This window comes from Nerophis lumbriciformis, linkage group LG10, assembly GCF_033978685.3.
Source record: "Nerophis lumbriciformis linkage group LG10, RoL_Nlum_v2.1, whole genome shotgun sequence".
NCBI classification, from domain to species: Eukaryota; Metazoa; Chordata; class Actinopteri; order Syngnathiformes; family Syngnathidae; genus Nerophis; species Nerophis lumbriciformis.
Window position 1 is genome coordinate 13,237,489 of NC_084557.2, and position 22,862 is coordinate 13,260,350.

At 38.2% G+C, this 22,862-nt stretch overlaps 1 protein-coding gene across 3 annotated transcripts in view; it reads right to left on the bottom strand.

The window, feature by feature from the left end:
* The window catches only part of elmo3 (engulfment and cell motility 3), a 47,203-nt gene that overhangs the window by 22,704 nt on the left and 1,637 nt on the right, over positions 1-22,862 (bottom strand). Inside the window, exons 1-5 of one of the 3 annotated variants that reach the window (XM_061970228.2) lie at positions 14,576-14,632; positions 11,028-11,084; positions 2,425-2,531; positions 1,284-1,324; positions 1,105-1,177 (exon numbers count right to left, since the gene is read on the bottom strand). In XM_061970228.2, coding sequence (XP_061826212.1) covers positions 1,105-1,177; positions 1,284-1,324; positions 2,425-2,502 — 192 coding nt within the window. In that variant the 5' untranslated portion in view covers positions 2,503-2,531; positions 11,028-11,084; positions 14,576-14,632. Of the gene's footprint in view, positions 1-1,104; positions 1,178-1,283; positions 1,325-2,424; positions 2,532-11,027; positions 11,085-14,575; positions 14,633-22,862 lie in introns of those variants that run through there. The other 2 variants (XM_061970226.2, XM_061970227.2) reach the window with 2 other exon arrangements.

The following is a 22,862-nucleotide window of genomic DNA, read 5'->3' on the forward strand; positions in this document are numbered from 1 at the left end:
AGAACAATTTAGGCCTGTTTTAGCATTCAAATACCAGTTATAACTTAGAGCAAACTGTGGTAAAGGTACCACTAGTGGTACGCTGGCTCCATTTAGTGGTACACCAAATAATCACTTGATTACAGTGTTTTGTTTTCCTAAATTCAAACACTGTTACAGTTCCAATTGTGTGCAATGTTACAGTGCCATAAAATATTAAATATACTTGTTAAAACCTTTGCCATGTTTTACTGAATACTTAGCCCTACTAGGCTACTGTATTTTAATGTTGGTCAATGTGTTGGTACTTGGAGAGTCAAGTGTTTTCTGAGGTGGTACTTGGTGAAACAACTTTGAGAATCACTGACTTAGAGGAATTACACAGGATGTGATGAAGTATATGCAAATCGTGGACGTGTTGTAGTGGCCGGGTGACGGCCATAGCAATGGCGCCTGGAGGATCCTCCAAGCTACTGGTAAGTAATTTACAATAGAACAACCTCAAAGCTACTATATTGGGTGAAATTAGTGTAAAAGTGAATGTATTGGAGTTATTTAATTTTCAGAGGTTCTAAAATATGTTAAAAGGGATTAAGAAACAGTTTTTTTAATTCTGTAACTATGAAAATATTTGATTTATTAATAATAATCCGAACTTCGCAGAATTTATTATATCGTGGTCATGTCCCGATAAGATGGACGAGTGTATGTGGAGAATATGTGCATCTGACCAAAATGATAGAAGTGTGCAGCAGAGGTTAGTGTGTCTTGAAGGATGTAAGGATTAGTGTGGATGAACTATTTATATTCACCGGACCATTGTCAAAATGCTAACATAATAGGATCTTATTTGTGATACATTTTTCTGATGTTGCAAAACTGTGAGGCTACGAAGGTGAGTGTCATTAATGGCCATGTTTTTGGCGAGTCCAACGTTTATGTTCACAGAGCCTGCAGTTGTAATCTCAGTGGTGTAAGCTTGACAATTACGTAAAACACAGTAAGGCAGGCAAATAGGGGGCTGTGAAAAAACCCCGTTTTCATGAGTAAAACAATGGGCGGCCTGCTGGCTGGCCATTGGAACGTTAAGGGGTTAGAAGACACATGTTATCAATAATCACTCACTGATTCAGTGATGTATGTCTGCACTCCATCGGCATACTGCAGGGCGTAGTTTTCATGGCCTGGAAGATTCCAGCTGCGCATACAAAACACACAAACCCAATATTATGAATACAATTTAATCAAAATGATTTAGAAAATGGATGGATGGATGGATTTTAAACATAAGTACATGGACGTACCCATCACAGACCTCCTTAATAACAGCAGAAAGTGGCTTTTTCTGCACAAGAAAACAGATACAAGTCACATACAGCATGTTACAGTTAAAGTACTAATGATTGTCACACACACACTAGGTGTGGTGAAATTATCCTCTGCATTTGACCCAACCCCTTGTTCACCCCCTGGAAGGTGAGGGGAGCAGTGAGCAGCAGCGGTAGCCGCACTCGGGAATAATTTTGGTGATTTAACCCCCAATTCCAACCCTTGATGCTGAGTGCCAAGCAGGGAGGTAATGGGTGCCATTTTCATAGTCTTTGGTATGACTCGGCCGGGGTTCGAACTCGTGAACAGCCTACTACTACAAGCCTACTGCCTGTTGATAGAGTAGTACCACTTTGCCTTCTCAACAGAGCGCCCCTTGGTAACCTGCTCCCAGTGAGCATGTAAATACAAGTCAGACTTCCATCATGTCTAACACTCAACTATCCTACTATTAGTGGTCAGACCAGTGGTCAAGCTGTCAGAGTGTGTGGTACGCCCCGTGACTGCTGTGTTATTAGTGGCAGCAAAACGCGTCCACCAGTCACATATACAGGGTAGAGACAGTTGGGGCTTGAAGATGATCTTATTGAAAATAAAAAAAGAACATTCACAATGCATATGAACACTCAATTACTTTGTCTAGTTTATTACAACAATACAGCAATTATATTACAGTCTCCGTACACATGCATCACTGTAACAAATAATCTGACTGAACCCACTATAGTGAAATCTCAAATTTTGTAAACGGGCTAAAACCAATCCAATGCAGATATAGTGGGAGACAAGAAGTTCACATCACAGGTATGTAACAAAGTGTATTCTTAAATCAATATTTTCTACTTTTTGTGATTGATTTTACACCTTTTTGTTAATTTTTGCTCTAGTTTTCTTGTTTTATTTTATTTAACAATGTGCCGCAGGACACTAAAAACCAAACTGCGGGCCACAAATGGTCCCCGGGCGGCACACTATCAGAGCATAAACTAGGTGAGACAATTAACAGTGCCTCTGCTACTTTCCTAATTGTGTGTTACCAAAAAAAGACCAACATTAACTCCCTGTTTACTGTAACATTAATTTGTATTGTTAACATTCATGCAAGCTGTGTGGTACCTGGTCCAGTCGTATAAGCTGGGGATAGGCCCCTGGCATCTGGATGGCTATCTTCACTATGTCTTTCTGCTGCGGCATTTTGGCACCTCTGGACTCCACAACGATGGCTGTTGCAAAAAAAATGAAAAAAACAAAACCAAAGTGCAGTTTGTTAGACAATCAAATATAAGCTCATCTTTAAGCTGTATTGCAAGAATTGATTACAGTGGCTGTAGTTTGCACTGGATCTTACACAAAGATGTTTCTGATATTTAATGTAGCTAAATGAGTTAACCCCAGAAAGTAACTATAATAATTAGAATATTACAGGTAAAGTATAACACGTCCATGATAACTGGTGTAATAACATGATTTGTTGTTTTATTATATTTTGAATCAACACATTCCAACAACTGTTTATGTAAAGTAAGCTAGTAAACTTATCTAAGATGACACTATATTTAGTACAACGGTATACATCAAGAGGGTCATTTACTGTTGACTACGAGGAAATTGTTTACTGTATCAGTCAACTCATTTTACAAAATGTTGCTGTGAAGGGAGGCGTGGCCTGCGGGCCTGCCGCGGAACGGGGTGTGCAAGGACCGGCCTCGAAGACAGCGACAGGTGAGTAGATGGCCAAGGTGGGCCTTGTTATCTAATCACCTGTCGCCTTTATTAGCAGCAGCCGGAACGAGACAGGGGGGTTGGAGTTGGAGCGAGGCCAAGAGACACGAGACTGAGAAGAAAAAAACATATTGCTGGAAAGCAATCGCTGCATGAGAACAAAAAGACTAGATTCAAACGATCTACCGGTCTCCCGAAGATCTGTCGGCCAGGAAAACCCACACCAGAGGGAAACTTTCACAGTTGCATCTCAAAAAAAAAAACAGGGATTAGAAGTTGGGTTCGGCTCAGCATAGTAGACATTTGTGTTTGTGTTTTTAGACTTATGACTCACTCACTATATGGACCAAAGCATTGAACACATAAAGGTAAATCTACAATACAGACAATTAAATGCTTTCATGTTTGTAAGAGGACTTTGGGGGAAAGACTACTGTGTTACTCTGTGCAAAAAGCCAATTTCAAAGTCAGTTTGAATAAGCTCCAGCGAGACCTGAAAACAGTTTTTTCCTATAAGGCTTGAAATATTTTGAAATGCATTGTGGGGGCTGGGTAGATATACTGCAGTCTACCTTTTTCCCCCAGGTGTTTCCGTATGCTTACCCCTCCCCTTGTTTCCCTAATAGACACACACGGCAACGGCATCACTACCTCCAGCGAGAAGTTTAGAAAGGAAGGTGTGAAACTGTTTTGGTTTTGTGAGAACAGATGTGAACCCAGTGACTGGACACTGCAAATGTTGTCTAGTCCATTGCAAAAAGAAGCAGCAGCATAACAAACTTACTTCCTCATAAAAAAACAAAGTTATCCAGCTGAGTGGGAGAAATTACACTCTTTACAAGAAGAACAAAACTGCTACAACCAACAACTCAAGAAGGGAAATAGGGTTAGTTACATCCGCAAGGACGTTATGTAAGATTCCATCAGTCAGTTAGTTACTTTGATGAACTAGCAAAAAAGCTAAAAAAGTTATGGGCGAATGTTGACGAAACTTATTCAAAATGGGATAAGGAAGTGATTAGATTGTGGGGGTAATCCGGATAATTTCTATTAAATTACCTTACATTTAAATTACGAGGCTGAATTTGTGTGTGTGTACGCAAGAGTACACGCCTCCACCCACAGAGACAAAGAAACTGGATGACTGACAAGAGGGTTCCCTCCGTTTATTTCAGTGACATAGCTCAAAAAGTTAAGGGCAGTTTTTGATTGACCTTTCAGGAAAGGAAAAAGTGGTTCGATTTATGGGGTTATGGGATCATCGTCTGGATTCAAGACTTTAAAAAAATAACTACTTACTATTGGAAGATAGGACCTTGCAGAGGTCTGCGCTTTTCAAGTGTTGTTATGGTTTTGATCATATTTATTCAAAACTTGTTTTAAATTATCTTCGGAATTTGTACATACTGTTTTTTAAAGTAGAGGGAAAAAAAACAATGTATGCCATTCTGGTAAAAAATCTGCAATATTATTTTTAGGCCCTAAAGACCCTGTTTAGCATAGGTCACTAACCTATATGCACCTGAATCTATACACAAGAAATGATCTATTTGCTATAAGTTTCAGTGGGCCGAATCTATTTTGACCGGCACAGGTTTTAGAGACAGTACAGTAATGGTAATATTTCATTTTCCTTTATTTAACCAGGTGCGATTAAAGAGCTCTTTTACATACAAAGAATACAAAGAAAAACAACAACCAGTAGCAGTCACACACTACAGTTAAAAGCACAAATTATAACCTAAACACGCAATAGATAAACATTTTAAATGATTCAATAAAAACTATTTAAAAACAAGTACAGTGCCCAATAGAAACAGCTTCTTGATATTATATAATGGCCTGAAATTCCCCCAAATTCCCTTTAGTAATTCATTCCATGACCATGGAGCAGCAAATCTGAAGGCTTTTTAAAATAATCTAGCAAAGCCATAAAAGTGGTCAGGATCAAGCGTTTTCTAACTTGTAAGGAAAATAGGACTTGTTTCGGAAGAAAGAAAACAGTTTATTTTAAGTTTAGCCACAACTTTTTCTATGTGAGATTTAATATACAAGTTATCATCAATACAAATCCCCAAGTAGTTATACAGTATGTTGTGACCATTTAAAGTTCAACCTTATGAGTAGTTGTTATTTTTGGAATGTTCAGTGGTAGCCGTTTGCCATTTGAAAATAACCACGTTAGATTTCTCTGCATTTAGTACTAGTTTCAGCTGAGTCAGCTGGGACTGAACAACATCAAAAGCAAACTGCAGTAGCTCAAAAGTTTGCGCTACAACGGGGGATGAACGATATATGACCGCGTCATCTGCATAAAAATGGAACGCGCCACTCGACACATTGTCCCAGAGAATATTTACAAAGATGGAAAACAACATTACACCTAACAGAATCACAAATACATTGGGTGCTCCCTGAGAAGAGAAAAGTGGACAGCAAAAATAAAGCTTTCTGATCCAGAATGCACAGACTCATGTTTCAGTTCATTCTTTCCTCTTGAAGCCCTAAATGTGTTTGTCTCATTCTGAGAGACTGAGACAATAATAGAAGAAAGTTAAATTAAACATTTACAAAAGTTAAAAAAACCAACCTTTAATGCAGAATATCACAGAAATTGACATAAATATGACTAAAAAGCTGTCATTGCGGCGTGAAGGAACGTTTGGGGAAATCGGGTTTTCGGGACCGCTCATTCAACCCTGAAACGCTCAACTGCTTCATACTGAATTAAACAATATCAAAACAGCCATTTGAGACACGGGCTAAGTCTGTGAACAAACTACAAAGCTAATGCTAGCCAGGACAGTCCATGCACATCTCATCTGCTTGTGATGAACGAGACCACAGATGCAAACTCAATGTACAAACAGGATGGCAACCATATCTTCAGCCACTCATAGCAGCCGTCAAGCGCCCTTAAGAACAACAGCGCATTTCCAACCTTCTCAATAACTGTGCTGTGTGCAACATCCGGTCTGACTGTGCTAACAAAATAAACGTTTAAAAAAAAAGTACCTAACAGAAGCACTTTGTATTTAAAACACTAATGGGTATAATTATGTTACGCATTTATTATGTTTTGACTTTAAAAAAACTGGTCAAAATTGTCCAAGGAGGCGAGCTAATACCTGCTTGGGCACCCGCATACAGCAGGATGTTTTAGGAGGATAAATTGATTGTGTTCATCATCCATCCAGTCATCCATTTCCTACCGCTTGTACCTCTCAGGGTGGCGGGGTGCTCGATCTCAGCTGAATTCGGGCGGAAGGCGTCGTACACCCTGCACAATTAAACTCATCGCAGAGCCAGTACAGATCTACAACATTCAAACTCATTCACACACTTGGAACAATTTAGGGTTGCCAATTAACCTATCCCCCATGTCTTCTTTAAATATTACAACAATATTATTCTGTCCAGGGTGCTGACAAATAGTTTTTACAAAACCCCAAACCAGTGAAGTTGGCACGTTGTGTAAATCGTAAATAAAAACAGAATACAATTATTAGCAAATCCTTTTCAACTTATATTCAATTGAATAGACTGCAAAGACAAGATACTTAACGTTCGAACAGGTAAACTTTGTTATTTTTTGCAAATATTAGCTCATTTGGAATTTGATGCCTGCAACATGTTTCAAAAAAGCTCGCACAAGTGGCAAAAAAGACTGAGAAAGTTGAGGAATGCTCATCAAACAAGGTAAAAGGTGGGTGCCATGATTGGGTATAAAAGCAGCTTCCATGAAATGCTCAGTCATTCACAAACAAGAATGGGGCGAGGGTCACCACTTTGTGAAAAAATGCGTGAGCAAATTGTCGAACAGTTTAAGAACAACATTTCTCAACGAGCTATTGCAAGGAATTTATGGATTTCACCATCTACGGTCCGTAATATCATCAAAAGGTTCGGAGAATCTGGAGAAATCACTGTATCAAAAACCGACATCAGTGTGTAAAGGATATCACCAAGACCTTCATACAGATAGCCATCAGACTGTATAATGCATATGTTCCTTTTTGACTGTACTTAAATGTATAATAGACTGTATTTATATTATTCACATGTGAATAATGCTATATAATTGACTGTATTTATATTATTCACATGTAAAAAAAATACTGAAGTGTTTATTGTGAGCAAACTGTGGTGCTGAATTTCCCCCAGGGATCAATAAAGTACTTTCTATTCTATTCTATTCTAAACCACATGGGCTCAGGAACACTTCAGAAAACCACTGTCAGTAACTACAGTTTGTCGCTACATCTGTAAGTGCAAGTTAAAACTCTACTATGCATTGCGAAAGCCATTTATCAACAACACCCAGAAACGCCGCTGGCTTCGCTGGGCCAGAGCTCATCTAAGATGGACTGATGCAAAGTGGAAAAGTGTTCTGTGGTCTGATGAGTCCACATTTCAAATTGTTTTTGGAAACTGTGGATGTCATGTCCTCTGGACCAAAGAAGAAAAGAACCATCCGGACTGTTGTAGGCGCAAAGTTAAAAAAACATCATTTGTGATGGTATGGGGGTGTATTAGTGCTCAAGGGATGGGTAACTTACACATCTGTGAAGGCACCATTAATGCTGAAAGGTACATACAGGTTTTGGAGAAAAATATGTTGCCATCCAAACAACATATTTTTAATGGACGCCCCTGCTTATTTCAGCAAGACAATGCCAAGACACATTCTGCACGTGTTACAACAGCGTGGCTTCGTAGTAAAACAATGCGGGTACTAGACTGGCCTGCCTGTAGTCCAGACCTGTCTCCCATTGAAAATGTGTGGCGCATTATGAAGCGTAAAATACGACAACAGAGACCCCGAACTGTTGAACAACTTAAGCTGTACATCAAGCAAGAATGGGAAAGAATTTCACCTGAAAAGCTTCAAAAATTGGTCTCCTCAGTTCCCAAACATTTACTGAGTGTTGTTCAAAGGAAAGGCGATGTAACACAGTGGTAAAAATGCCCCTTTGCCAACTTTTTTGCAATGTGTTGCTGCCATTAAATTCTAAGTTAATGATTATTTGCAAAAAAAAATCAGTTTCTCAGTTCAAACATTTAATATCTTGTCTTTGCAGTGTATTCAATTGAATATAAGTTGAAAAGGATTCGCAAATCATTGTATTCTGTTTTTATTTAGGATTTACACAATGTGCCAACTTCACTGGTTTTGGTTTTTGTATATAGTGAGCGATACATCCTAGTTTCGGCTGTCACTTCAGCCTTTTCCTCACAGCTTTCTGGTGTGACATCAGGTCTCTTAAATCAGTTGGCATGTTTTGCCCTTCCACATCTCTTATTACATAAAATCTATTTGTTCACACACTAGAACATTTTACTAATATTGTTGGGCGGATGTTGCTACATGGAGTATGTGATTGAGGCTCATGGGCACAAGCTTCTGCCGATGGCCACAGTGAAACCTGCCAGAAATTGGACACGCACGTGTAGCTCTTGTTTTGTAAAGGTAATGATCCTTCAGCAGGTTTATATACAGAACTTCAGCAACTGTGATTTAGCCTTTTTTGAGGTGGAAAAAGTCGCAAATGAGATCTCTGTTTTGTTCACTTAAATGAGACCGTATTCCTTTTTTAAGTATATTTGGTTACATTTGGAAAATTCACATATGTGTGACGTTACTGACACCTATTGACCAGTAAGTATACACTAACTAACTACTACATATCATCATCTGTTTCTTTCTCTTTAAAGGGGAACATTATCACCAGACCTATGTAAGCGTCAATATATACCTTGATGTTGCAGAAAAAAGACCATATATTTTTTTAACCGATTTCCGAACTCTAAATGGGTGAATTTTGGAGAATTAAATATTCGCTCTCGGAGCAATGACGTCACAACGTGACGTCGCATCGGGAAGCAATCCGCCATTTTCTCAAACACCGGGTCAAAACAGCTCTGTTATTTTCCGTTTTTTCGACTGTTTTCCGTACCTTGGAGACATCATGCCTCGTCGGTGTGTTGTCGGAGGGTGTAACAACACAAACAGGGACGGATTCAAGTGGCACCAGTGGCCCAAAGATGCGAAAGTGGCAAGAAATTGGACGTTTGTTCCGCACACTTTACCGACGAAAGCTATGCTACGACAGAGATGGCAAGAATGTGAGGATATCCTGCGACACTCAAAGCAGATGCATTTCCAACGATAAAGTCAAAGAAATCTGCCGCCAGACCCCCATTGAATCTGCCGGAGTGAGTGAGCAATTCAGGGACATAGGACCTCGGTAGCACGGCAAGAAATGGCGGCAGTTTGTTCCCGCAGACGAGCGAGCTAAACCCCCCTGGATGTCTTGGTTCACACCGTCCCAAGATGATCAAGAGAAGAATATCGACCCTAGCTTCCCTGGCCTGCTGACATGAGGGTATGTCTGCAGAATATATTAATTGATGAAAATTAATATATATAATAACATAATATAATATATCTCTCAAAGTGAATGTTGTTGCCAAATGTATTTCATATGCTGTAAACCTAGTTCATTGTTGTTAGTTTCCTTTAATGCCAAACAAACACATACCAATCGTTGGTTAGAAGGCGATCGCCGAATTCGTCCTCGGTTTCTCCCGTGTCGCTGGCTGTCGTGTCGTTTTCGTCGGTTTCGCTTGCATACGGTTCAAACCGATATGGCTCAATAGCTTCAGTTTCTTCTTCAATTTCGTTTTCGCTACCTGCCTCTACACTACAACCATCCGTTTCAATACATTCGTAATCTGTTGAATCGCTTAAGCCGCTGAAATCCGAGTCTGAATCCGAGCTAATGTCGCTATAGCTTGCTGTTCTTTCCGCCATGTTTGTTTGTGTTGGCTTCACTATGTGACGTCACAAGAAAATGGACGGGTGGTTAAAATCAGGCACTTTGAAGCTTTTTTTAGGGATATTGCGTGATGGGTAAAATTTTTAAAAAAACTTCGAAAAATATAATAAGCCACTGGGAACTGATTTTTAATGGTTTTAACAATTCTGAAATTGTGATAATGTTCCCCTTTAAAAAAAAGAGATTAGACTCATTGTCGACGATGGGCAAAATCAAACAAATCAGATTAGACTATGAAAATCCTTTGTCAAAGCGAGCCCTAAAAAGCACACATTCTAGGAGGGTAAAATAAGTGTAAAAGGTTAAAAAACCTAATTTGAAAAATATTAGAAGGGGGAAAAAAACAAAATTTGAGAAAAAATAAAACCTGATTTGGAACAAAAAACTGATTTTATAGGGCCCTATATGTAATATGAACAATCCACTCGAATCCTGACCCATACATTTACTACCTAACAGATGTGAATGCTTTTTCCCTGCCAGACCTTTCCAGCCTCGGTTTAAAATCAGGGCAGGGCAAGCTAAAGCTTGACAGACAGTTGGTGATTACATGCACACCTTAATACAACTACAAGGCTACTGTATATTACACAGTACACTAAATTATAGCGTAGTTTAGACATTATGATGTTCTAGACCTTTGTTTGAAGGAATTCTCTCTTACTGGACCGATTTGAATTTTTGTTGAATAAACCTGCTGGACAGGATAAGCAGTGGTCTGAGACAGAATTTGTCACACTGTGCATCCAGTACATCATTCAACAATACTAAAGTAGTTGAATTTTAAGACAAAGGCGAGTTTCTTCTAAAAGGATTCAAAGAGCTCCATGCAACTATCATTTTCAGTTCATATGTTCCTCTTTCATCATGCCGTTATGGCACACTGTGTAAAAATTTACTGTTTGTACATACTAGGGTGTACGCCAATGATACACACTTCCTCCTTAACCTTCAGACTTCACTCCCCGAGGGGAGTCATTCCCTCCAACTCTCCCCCACTTCCTTGTCCTTCGCTCGGAGCACATGGAAAGGCCATTTAAAATTATTCTACGTTCGTGAGGTCATTCCGGCAGAGAGGAGCTCGAACTTGTGCGTGCTTGTGTTCAGAGCGATGAATGGACCCCACCCTGTGCACGATCTCCAGGATAGTTCACATACCGTGACTCTTGTCTGGAAAAGAACGCTCTCCCTCTGGCTCTCAGTTTATTGCAGCTCCTGTCAAAACACACCACACATCTTTACCGCCTTTACTTCACTCGCCCTGAGGCTAGAATTTAACCCACGTAAAAAAAAGCCTTGAAAAAGTTAGGTCCTCCTGATTTGGATCAACAAACACAAGTGCAACATATTTGTTTTGAATCATGCACATTGGCTGCATAGTGAGAACAAGCCTGGTATGCAGTTACAACAAAAGGTAAACTCAAACACTACTACAACAATCTGGACTGGAAGAGGTTTTATGGGAATGCAAGAATAATGAGAAGCTTATGAATCAGCTCAGTTCACAAAGGGCAAACTGAGGTTAGTGGTGAATCTTAATAGGAAAATACTAATGGTTACAATATACTGTACATTCTCTGTAATGAAAATTCATTTTGCATTTTTGCTTCATTTATTGCCTGCTGTTTTTGCACTGGTCAGTGCAAACCCAGATATAAATTAGTAATGAATAAAAATATAACAATAATAGCAATAACAAGAAATGTAAATAACAAATAACAGAAATATGAAAAATAATAACATTTAGTTTTTCCGTTTTAATTGTTTTTAATTCCGTTTTTTTTACCTTTTACACTTATTTTACCACTATGCTGTGTGTGATTTTTGTGTCAAATGTTTGACACAAAATCCATCCATCCATCCATTTTCTACCGCTTGTCCTTTTCGGGGTGGCGAGGCGTGCTGGATGTTTTTTTAATAAAATGCTAAAATCCTCACATTTATTGGTGCAATAAGTCTTTAGACATTTTTTGACCAGTATTTTAGGTCAAAGTATAATAATCATCTAAATGTATCAATAAGTGCTATCAGTACATTATGCTTGTTTAAGGTGCTTTATTGAAACTTTTATTTTGTTAGCGCAGTCAGACCGAATGTGGCGCACCACACTATTACTGTGAAGGGGGGGGGAAGTGTGCTGTGCGGCTGTTCTCAGCTTGACCAGTAAAAAGGCAATTCACTTGAAGTTGAGGCTGTTTAAAAAAAGAGAGAGAGCCTGTCAAGTTGCAAGTTCCTGTTGTGTTTGTACATTATATTGATGATGTCGTTCACAACAACACAAGTAAATGAGATGTGTTGTGGGCGTATGGGATGTTCTTGTTAGCTTTAGCTTCGTAGTATAGTCGGTGTTTTTTTAAGTGACCCTCTCTGCATTATTTAGTTTAGAACACAGCGGTTGGCCGTGTCGGGGATTAATGAGCGCTACTGGACACTTTATGTTCCCAAACAAATGTTTCTTCTCTTCACAATGACAACATTTCACTTACATTTATGTCAATTTCCCTGATATTCTGCGTTTAACAACGGATTCCGCTTTATTGGCTAATTATTTGGCTCCGTCGGCTGTTACTTGAACACGGAAATCATATGCCTTACTTATTTTGTTGGGTGTAGTGATTATTGATTGGGCATACTAGCGTTGTGACAAATAAAGAGTAGCAACCATGGTGACGTCCCAAACTTCTCGTAGACATTCTCTATACACATATATATAGTTAGAGAATATTTTCCCTGCGTTTGACAGAATAAGAACGCCTTAGAATTGTCCTTCAGTCTGCTAGAAGAAGATAAACACAAAGAATGCAGCTTGTTATTTATCTGTGCACTCTCACACATGTATCATTATTAATTATGTCATGAGGTACAGGCCTGAAGATATAGAGGGTGGAGGTGAGTGTGTACAATAAGCACACACACACGTCAAGTAAAGTTTCAGTTTCTATTCCTGCGGGCGACACATAGCAAAGTGTGTGGTCAAATACATATACATAGAAAGACAGGCAACCATTTTAGAGGCTGCTTCGACCTTTAGAGAGCTCAGCTCCCTTTCTACAGCGCTGGTATCTTTATTGTTTGTACTTACTTTTGTTTTGTAGAATAAATTGTTAAACGTCAGTTCTAGTTACCTCTCATCATTTTAGACAGCCTTAGAACTAAAGAATCTGGGAGGACTCTGCCCTCTTAGAAGGGAGAATCCTCGTAATATTATAAATTGAATAATATTATTAAAAAAAGAGAGTGAGTGTGCATCTGACAGTTTTGGGGAAGTCGGCCACCGCCAAACAGAATAAACAAATATTAACTAGAAAAGCCATCAAAGAACACAGACCTACAATAGTAAAAAAGTTCTGAATACACGGTGACGGTGATCCAGATTACACCCAAAATGTAATCACTTGTGCCTTATCCAATTTCTGACAATATCCTGACACTTTAATCAAAATGTGCCCATAAACCAAAAAAATTAAACATTTAATTAGGCATGCACAATATTATCGGCGGCCGATAATTATCTCTGCATTTGTCATTGGTCTCTCTGTCGTGACTTGAGCTGTCGCCTGGTATGGTCGCACGTTTGTTATGTCATGACACTACACGCGCCCTGAGAAAAGCATCATGGCGCAGCAGTCACTTGTGTGGGCTTTCTTTAGCATTCCAGAAAAAAGACATTTCATTTGTAGTTTGCAAAATGTGTTCTGCCTGCATTGCTAAGCCGAAACCTAGCGTTAATGGCGGCAACTGCAGCAAACGAAAGCCACAGGACTGATGAGAAAGTGTACGATAAAAGGTAACAGACTGAAAGAAAATACCTTAGAGGGGAAGAATTTGATGATAAAATTAGTTTCGTATTTTACCGACTATAAAGGCACACTTAAAATCCTTTAATTTTCCTAAAAATCGACAATGCATATGTACGTAATAATTCTGGTTGTGCTTACCGACCTCAGAGCAATTTTATTTTGTACATGGTGTAGAGAGTAGATGGCAGTCACACAAGAGACACCGGAGCCAAGTATTGCTTGGATTCACATGTCACATCCGGCTCACATCTGGCTCATTAAATATGCGTGGTGGTCAAGCCAGTGTCTGTTCTCAATGTATACAGGGCGCCATTTAGCCTTTCTCATGGAAACATTCCCTTTGCTTGCGTTGTTTTAGGCTGTTGGAACCGTTTAAATCGCGAAAAGGATAAATGTTTTTTTCAGAGTTGCTTGAGAAGTAATAAAGAAGGGCGGAAGGGTGCAAGTTTTTAGTAGACAACGAAAGGAAAAGAGGCACGGAAGCAGAGTCAAAGACGGCACAAGTTTGCAGTGATCACTTCGTTAAAGGTTTGTTTGATATACTTTTAAGTGTTATCTGGATATGATTTGTATTTCTTAAACACATTAACGCTGCGAGTGTTTCGAAAACCACCAACTCGGCAAAGCACAGGTGAGAAAAACCTAAAAGAGTTTTAAGCTTTTAGCAAAGGCAGCAATCATAAATGAAGCTTTTAGGACATACACAATGTTGACATCTATACTTATATTTTGATAAAAACGAGGGAAAACACGCGTACTCGTACACGGCGCGTGCAAAAACAACAAACATGGCAGTAGACTGTCTGGGAACGCGACCGACAGATAATCCTTGATATCACTCGACATTTTTATTTTTTCTAAGTATCGGGATCTATTCTATTGCACAGTTAAATTTTTTGCTCGCACCTGATTTTTGCAGAAAGGCCCCTTGCGTACAGCTTGCACGCCATCTTGGCTTGGTTGACCACCACTCTATTTAGCTTCCGGGAATAAATCATGTCACGGAATACAAGCAATAGACAGAGTATGCCTATGATGTACTCAATAATCTCCTGACAAGGAGAAGACGTTGTCGAAGTGGAGTCATGTAAAAAAGAAAAAAGATAAATAAGCCCGCCAACAAAACGGCGCATCCTGTTGAACATAATCTACGCAACATTTTGACCAAAGAACCTCTTCATACGTATTTGAATGCTCCTAATCCCATTCCTGACATTTCCTGAAAGTTTAATCAAAATGTGCCCAAAATGTTTTTAGCTATTTATAGTGGAAATAAAAGAGTCAGAGTGAAGCCTCTTGTCTTTCATTCACTCTTTGTCTCTGTAAGTGGAGGTGGGGCCAGAAGCAAACACTCAACACAGAAGTTGAAGTTCGTAACGTAAACGTAAGGTAAAGTAGTAGAATGCTAAGGATCAGGCCTAAAATCTAATCAGTTGTTCCTTATCCCGTTTTGGATACTTCTTAAAAGTTCAATGAAAATCCGCCCATAACTAAGTTATTTTGCAAACAAACGGACCAACAGCAACGACCACATAACCTCCTGGCGGAGATACAGTAATTATTAACTTTGCAGAACACGCTTTGATTTTGGTGTATGACATGATCAAGATAAAGACATTCGTAAAAGAACGCCCTGGTTAAGAAGCGATAAATTTGGCAATTATTGCAACGATTAAGTAGGTCTTGCAGCAGAGTTAATATTCTGGCAGCCCAATCATTGTTCCTGAGGCAGTATAAATGTCACAGCACAAGAATGTTTCTGCAGCGGAATAAATGTTTCTCCAGCAGAATGAATGCTCTTAGACAATAACTATTATTTGTGCAGTAGAATGAATATTCCTGTATGACAATACGGGTTATTTCAATTCAGTGAATGATCCTGCAGAAAAACAATTGTTGCTGCAGCAGAATAAACGTTCAAGGGGTTGAATACATTTTAGTGCAGCTAAATAAATGTGTCTATGGCAAAATACCTCTTGCTGCTGTTTGTTCTCCATCAGAAGTATTACTCTTACAGTAATAAATGTTCCCAGGGAAAAGTGAATGTGCCTGCAGCAGATTACACGTTACTGCAACCTAATAAAATGTCACTGCAGTGAAATAAATGTTCTTACATAGGAATTAATGTTTCTGTAGCCAAATGTTGGAGTTAGTCCTGCAACAGAGCAATACATTTTCCTGCAACAGAATGACTGTTATAGCAGTGGAATGAATGTTCCTCAGCTGATGACAAATCACATTTGGCCTGCCTGTCTATACATGCTTGGTTACAAAAAAAAAAATCCCAGGATAAACTTTAGCCAGAGCTTAACTGCAAATCAAAACAAGCTTAGCAAGTGTTGTACGCCACATTCTGACTCATCAGATTTATTGAATGTATTTTATTTACTCATGATGGCTTCAGTGTTTCACATGTTAAATTAAAGTTAAAGTACCCATGATTGTCACACACACACTAGGTGTGGCGAAATTATTCTCTGCATTTGACCCATCACCCTTGATCACCCCCTGGGAGGTGAGGGGAGCAGTGAGCAGCAGCGGTGGCCGTGCCCGGGAATAATTTTTGGTGATTAAACCCCCAATTCCAACCCTTAATGCGGAGTGTCAAGCAGGAGGTAATGGGTCCCATTTTTATAGTCTTTGGTATGACTCGGCTGGGGTTTGAACTCACGACCAACAGGGTGGACTAACCGCCCGCCACAAATACATTTGGGCCACACCAAATAGATGCGGAGCTACCGGTTTGCCCTTGCTCATAAACACATTATACTGTAATAGGACTGAATGTGAAATCGGATTGCTATAGACCAGAGGTGTCAAACTTTATTTCATTGAGGGTCACATCCCAGTTGTGGTTGCCCTCAGAGGTCCGCTTCTAACAGTGAATAATATATGAATATTAATGTATTAGGATTCGCCTCATGATATTTCATAAGTTCTTGTGCATCTGATTAATAAATATGTTTTCATGTATGCTGTGAAAAAAAAATATTTTGATATTACTGTTAAAAAAACTGGCAGCTCAGTCGCCAGAATTTTACCGTAAAATTTGCGATGGTTTTTACAGCATATTATTGTAAATGGAATGCAAAAAACCATACCACTGTTATTTTTACATTAAAATTCAAACAACTTAGCTGCCAGTTTTTTTTACTCTAAAATTAACAGTTGTTGTTTTTAGAGTGTATTACTAATACTGTAAATGTAACAATGTACCAAAGTTGTTTTTACGGTAATTTCTGTTTTTTGTTTCAACGGTTTTAATTGTTTTTACGACTAAAAAAAATCTGATGTAAAATCTATTGTAATTTTTACAGTGTACAATTTGATGGATAACTTGTCTTGAAACTATAAGTCAACCAGATATTTAAGTGTTTATTTTTATTTTAAGAAAAAAATGTTTTGGAAAGTTTGATAATATATTTTTGGGGCATTTTATCTATTAAAGTTTAAATGATAAGCAATTGCATGTAGTACATGCATTTTTTATGTCAAAATGGAAAGAACAAATACATTTAGTAAGAAAAGATAAAGTACTTTATTAATGTATATTATTTCCAGGCTTTCATGGGCCACATAAAATGATGTGGCGGGCCAGGTCTGGCCCCCAGGCCTTGAGTTTGACACATGTGCTATAGACAACATAAATTATATAGATTTGGCTGATGATAGAGCTTTTAATATTATCGTTATATTGAGATAATGCATGTTGACACGTTCTAGCTGTGTCCGCATGTTTGACAGTGACAAGCGAACAAATGCGTCCTTAACTCAATGTAGTGTCATTAAATCACCAAAGATTATTCCCGGGCGCGGCCACCGCTGCTGCCCACTGCTCCCCTCACCTCCCGGTGGGCGATCAAGACTGATGGGTCAAATGCAGAGAATAATTTTGCCACACCTAGTGTATGTGTGACGATTATTGGTACTTTAACTTTAACTTATTTATTAGGGTCTACATTTGTTTATAATCGCAGCAAAGCAAAATCCTAAAATGTGTTAACTCATCATTTGTGGAAAAAGGAAAACGAGTAAGAGTAACGTGACCTGATACTTCCACACAAATAAAGGTTGTGTAAGATAAATACATGATTAAATTGATGACATATGCGACGAAGACTTGCCTTGATTTATGATAAATTGTCCAATGTAGCACTAATGACATGAATAAATCATGTGCACTTGAACCCATATAATTATTGAATTTAATGACTTGATGTTTATTATAATTGATGATTGCCAAGTACATATTAATGTGACCATGATGATACAATTAAATGTAATATCCAAGTGCTATGAGGTTTTTATGTGTCTTTTTGGACACTGATGCACTCGTATTTAATAGCGTTTACTTTCTGCTACCACTACTATCAATCAATTTACACACGAGTACATTTTATTGACCAGTTGATGGATCAGTGTAATGTAAAATAGAAACACTTTCCCCAAAGGCTTTTTAACAACGACGTGATGGTTAAAAGAGCTATTTGCAACATATATGCAGATGCCTAGTGGGCGCTAACTTTCCAATGTGTCCTGCAAAAAGAGGATTCCAGGTGACCACGGTTCATTTCTGGAGCGAAACCAGTCTGGAGGAGGTGTTAGCTGACCCGAATTGAGACCTGAGATGGACCACTCGTTGGACCACTCTTCCATGAACAGCTATAGACATACATCTCTGGGAGCTGACTAGATGAGTCTGGAAGAACACACATCCCCCCCTCGATGACTATCTATTACTTATGCGATGGACTGGACTCCCACTTTATCTATTAATTTAACAATTAATTTGACAATATTCATTGATTGTACCCACTTGACATCCATTGTAGCCGGTCACCCTGGAAGGAGGGTCTCTTCATATGCAATCCCTTCTCAAGGGTTTTTGTTTTTCCTCATATGGGAATTTTTTTGTTTTTCTTCGCCCGGATGTGGATTTAGATCAGGGGATGTCGTTGTGAGTTTGTCAAGGCCTTTGAGACATCATAAGTCAAATTTGATTGATTGAGTGATTAAGCATTCCAGCCCAGGTTTTAGGACTTAATGACGTACACTTTGTACTGTATATACGCAACACGTGCATGCACATTAACTTTGTGTGTTATTAGCTAATGGTGGCTGTTTAGATACCTAATCTTAGCGATTATTGTTTGTATGTTCTATAATAACAACAATATGACAGAGCTAATATTTTAACATCAACGTCATTAATGGCTATAATTGAGGAAATTACTAATGCATGGTAAACCGTGTGCAGCAGCAGTATTTGTGGATCTAACAAAAGCATTTGACACAATCATAATGTCTTAATGAAAAAAATAGAACAATATGGCATCAGAGTGTTTGTACTGAACAGGATAAGAAGCTATTTAACCAACAGGAAGCAATATGAGAAGCTAAGTGAAAAAATGAACTAAACATAACTTGCGGTGTACCCAAGGGATCAATACTGGGACCAAAACTATTTAATCTCTATATAAATGACATTTGTAAAGTTACAAAGGACTTAAAGTTAGTATTGTTTGCGGGCGACACGGCTTTGTTTTGTTCAAGAGAGAACACAGAGAAGCTAATACAAATATTAACAGAAGAAATGAACACATTAAAGAGATGGTTTGACAAAAACAGACTCTCTTTGAATCTAAATGAAACGAAAATAATGCTATACGGTAACAGTAGAAGAGACAGTCAAACACAAGATATTGAAATGGTGAAATAAACCAAATTTGGGGGCATTAAGAGAACTATTGTATTTAGAAGTTATTAATGTAAATTGTGTTACACAATGAGTATAGGAAGGGAACTAATGTGTCAGTAATTGCTACGAATTGGAAAAGTGGTAGGAATAACTAGGCTTACTACTCCTTTTCGAACATGTAAATAGAAATAAGAAAGTGTAGATTATATGATGTGTCATATCGTATCTGTATACATATTCAAAATAAACTCAAACCATAACCATAAACATACATTACACGTGCACACACATTACCTTTCTGTGTTGTTAGCTAATAATAGCAATTTGGATACCTAATGTTAGCAATCATTGTACTGTGTGTTCTATCATAACAACAACATGACTGCAAATGGTTTGTTGCTTCTCGGACTGCTTTGTTTGTTTGCACGAGCTACCTGCGTGTAAGTCTTTACGAGACAGTGTGAGTGACAAGGGAGGGAAGGGAGGTGGGGGGGGGGGGGCAAGCTCCAGTTAAATTAATTTCAACTAATTTAAATGACGTTGACTTGAGATGCAAGGGTTTTGAGTTAAGAGCTCCTTCACAGAACCAATTAAGCTCAAAAGTGTAGGTACTATTCATACAAATATTGCAGACTACTGTGCACATTCCAACGTCAGGTTGTGCGTGTGTTTAATAGCTCACACGCTAATAGCGCCGCCCTGCTTGTGACATTTGTTTTTCTAAACAAGTTTTTCTTTTCATGATTTTAGCTCACTTTTATGTCTCTCCCAACCCGTTCGTAAAAAAAAGGTTAGACTCTCATGTATCATGCCCACATTGCCGAGTTATGCAAATTAGACGATGAAGTAATCTAAGCAAGACCCTCTTGCTTAGATTGTATCACGCTATTGTAACATGCTGGTTGTAGCTTAAACACTGTAAATCAGGGGTTCTCAACCTTTTTGACCTAGGGCCCAACTTTTCCACTACAGAGAGGCCCGAGGCCAACTCAAATATAGACTTAGACTCAGACAAACATTAATGATCCACAAAGGAAATTGTTCCACACAGTAGCTTAGTTACAAAGGATGGAAAGGATAATGCACACAAGGGCACAAAAAGAGGGCAAAAACAAAAAGGTATAAAGTAGACTAAAAATGTACCATAGTAGCAATATAAATTATAATATATAGGTAATATTTACATATTATATATACAGTATATAATATATACTGACATATTATATCATATCATTATATAATATATACAATATATAACAAATCCCAATTACCATGTACAATATTACAGTATATGTAACAGCTGCAGCAAAAAAATTGGCAACATAAAATAAACAGTGAATTAGCAATATTACTTTTGATTTTAATTACATTCAATATTCATTTCTAACCAAAATACAGTTTACAACCTTGTCAAATGATATGAAGCCATGTGTTACCCACAAAGACTATTAGTTATTTAACACATAATTCTTAGGCTTAGGTCAGACTGATTATAAAAATAAGGACTAACCAAATATACTGCGTGAGAACGGACGCATAAGTAACTGATGAAAAATACATTTACATACAATTATGTAGTGCTAAAATAAACATGTTTAACTAAACTGTCAAGTCTCAATGAAAATACAGATTCACCAGTTTTGTCATATTTTTGGCGCTTAAGAAACTTCCCTATGACTTTAGCTCCAGACTTCTTCTCATTATTTGTTGTTGTCATTACTGTGCGAAAATAAACTAAGTTGACAATGAAAAATGTCTAACTTAACTGTCAAGTGTAAATGAAAATACAGATTCACCAGTTCAGTCATATTTTTTGCGCTTAAGAAACTTCTCTATGACTTAAGCTCCAGACTTCTTCTCTTTATTTGTTATTGTCATTACTGCCACAAGTGGTAAAACAGTGTATTACAACTGAGTACCAACGCAGCCCATATGGGCCCCCGCTCTATGGTTCAGAAACACTGATCTAAATGACAATAAGATGCAAAAGCAGCTACTGTACATCCCACACTGGGGGAATTAAATACGAAATGACATGTTCAGCAGCTGTCTGTGTGTGTGTGTGTGTGTGTGTGTGTGTGTGTGTGTGTGTGTGTGTGTGTGTGTGTGTGTGTGTGTGTGTGTGTGTGCATTCTTCCATGGCTAGTGGGCTTTGTTAAAACATAAAGCCGTAAGTAATTCTTTCTGGACCTTTTGTTTGCCTGTGGATCCACAAGTGTGTCTCAGTACCAGTCACCCCCATTCACATTCCTCCTGTGTGTGCGCGTGCGCGTGGATGTGTTGGAGGGGCACCTCTCAGCTGCCTCAAGATTTTAACGTGACAGGCTCCCACCTACACACACACACACACACACACACACACACACACACACACACACACACGCACACGCACGCACACACACACACACATTCTTGTATTTGTTACCTTCTTGAGACCTTCGAAAAATGCCTACCTCTTTAGGACCACCCTTTCTAGATATATAAATATTTGTATTTACAACATTAATAATATATACATACGATGCAAATATAAGAAAGCTTGTTGTGAAGAATGAATTATAAATAAATAAATGATAAATGGGTTGTACTTGTATAGCGCTTTTCTACCTTCAAGGTACTCAAAGCGCTTTGACACTACTTCCACATTTACCCATTCACACACACATTCACACACTGATGGAGGGAGCTGCCATGCAAGGCGCTAACCAGCACCCATCAGGAGCAAGGGTGAAGTGTCTTGCTCAGGACACAACGGACATGACGAGGTTGGTACTAGGTGGGGATTGAACCAGGGACCCTCGGGTCGCGCACGGCCATTCTTCCACTGCGCCACGCCGTCCCAATTGGAATTTCCTTAAAAAAACGTCACAATTTCACAAGAAAAACCTAGAATTTTGGCGGTATTATAATAAAAGTCGTAATTTTACTCACTGCAAGTCAAAATTTTATAAGAAAAACTGAACATTTGTGCAATATTATGATAAAAGTTGGAATTTTACTCAATAACAGTCGCAATTTTACAAGAAAAAGCTGAAATGTTTGGCAATTTTATGAAAAGAGTCGTAATGTTACTTGACAAAAGTCACAATTTTATAAAACATTTTTTTAAATGTTGGCAATATTATAATAATAATCGGAATTTTACTTGGCAAAATGATGACAAAAGTCATCATTTTACTCAAAAAATGTCACTATTTTACAAAACCACAAAAAAATGGTAGTGTTGTAGTAAAGGTCAGCATTTTATATGACAAATGTTGCCATTTTGCATTAAAAGTAATAATTTTACATAAAAAAAGTAATTTTACGAGAAAATATTGCAATATTACAGAAACAGAAAGAATATGAGAAATTGTTCCCAATTTCATAAGAAAGAAGTCAACACTTTGTGAGAAAATTACTGCTTTTAGTTCATTTATTTATTTTATTTTTTTCTTTGTAATTGGTTTTTAATCTTAATTATTTACTTCAAGTTATTACAGTATGTATCAATAT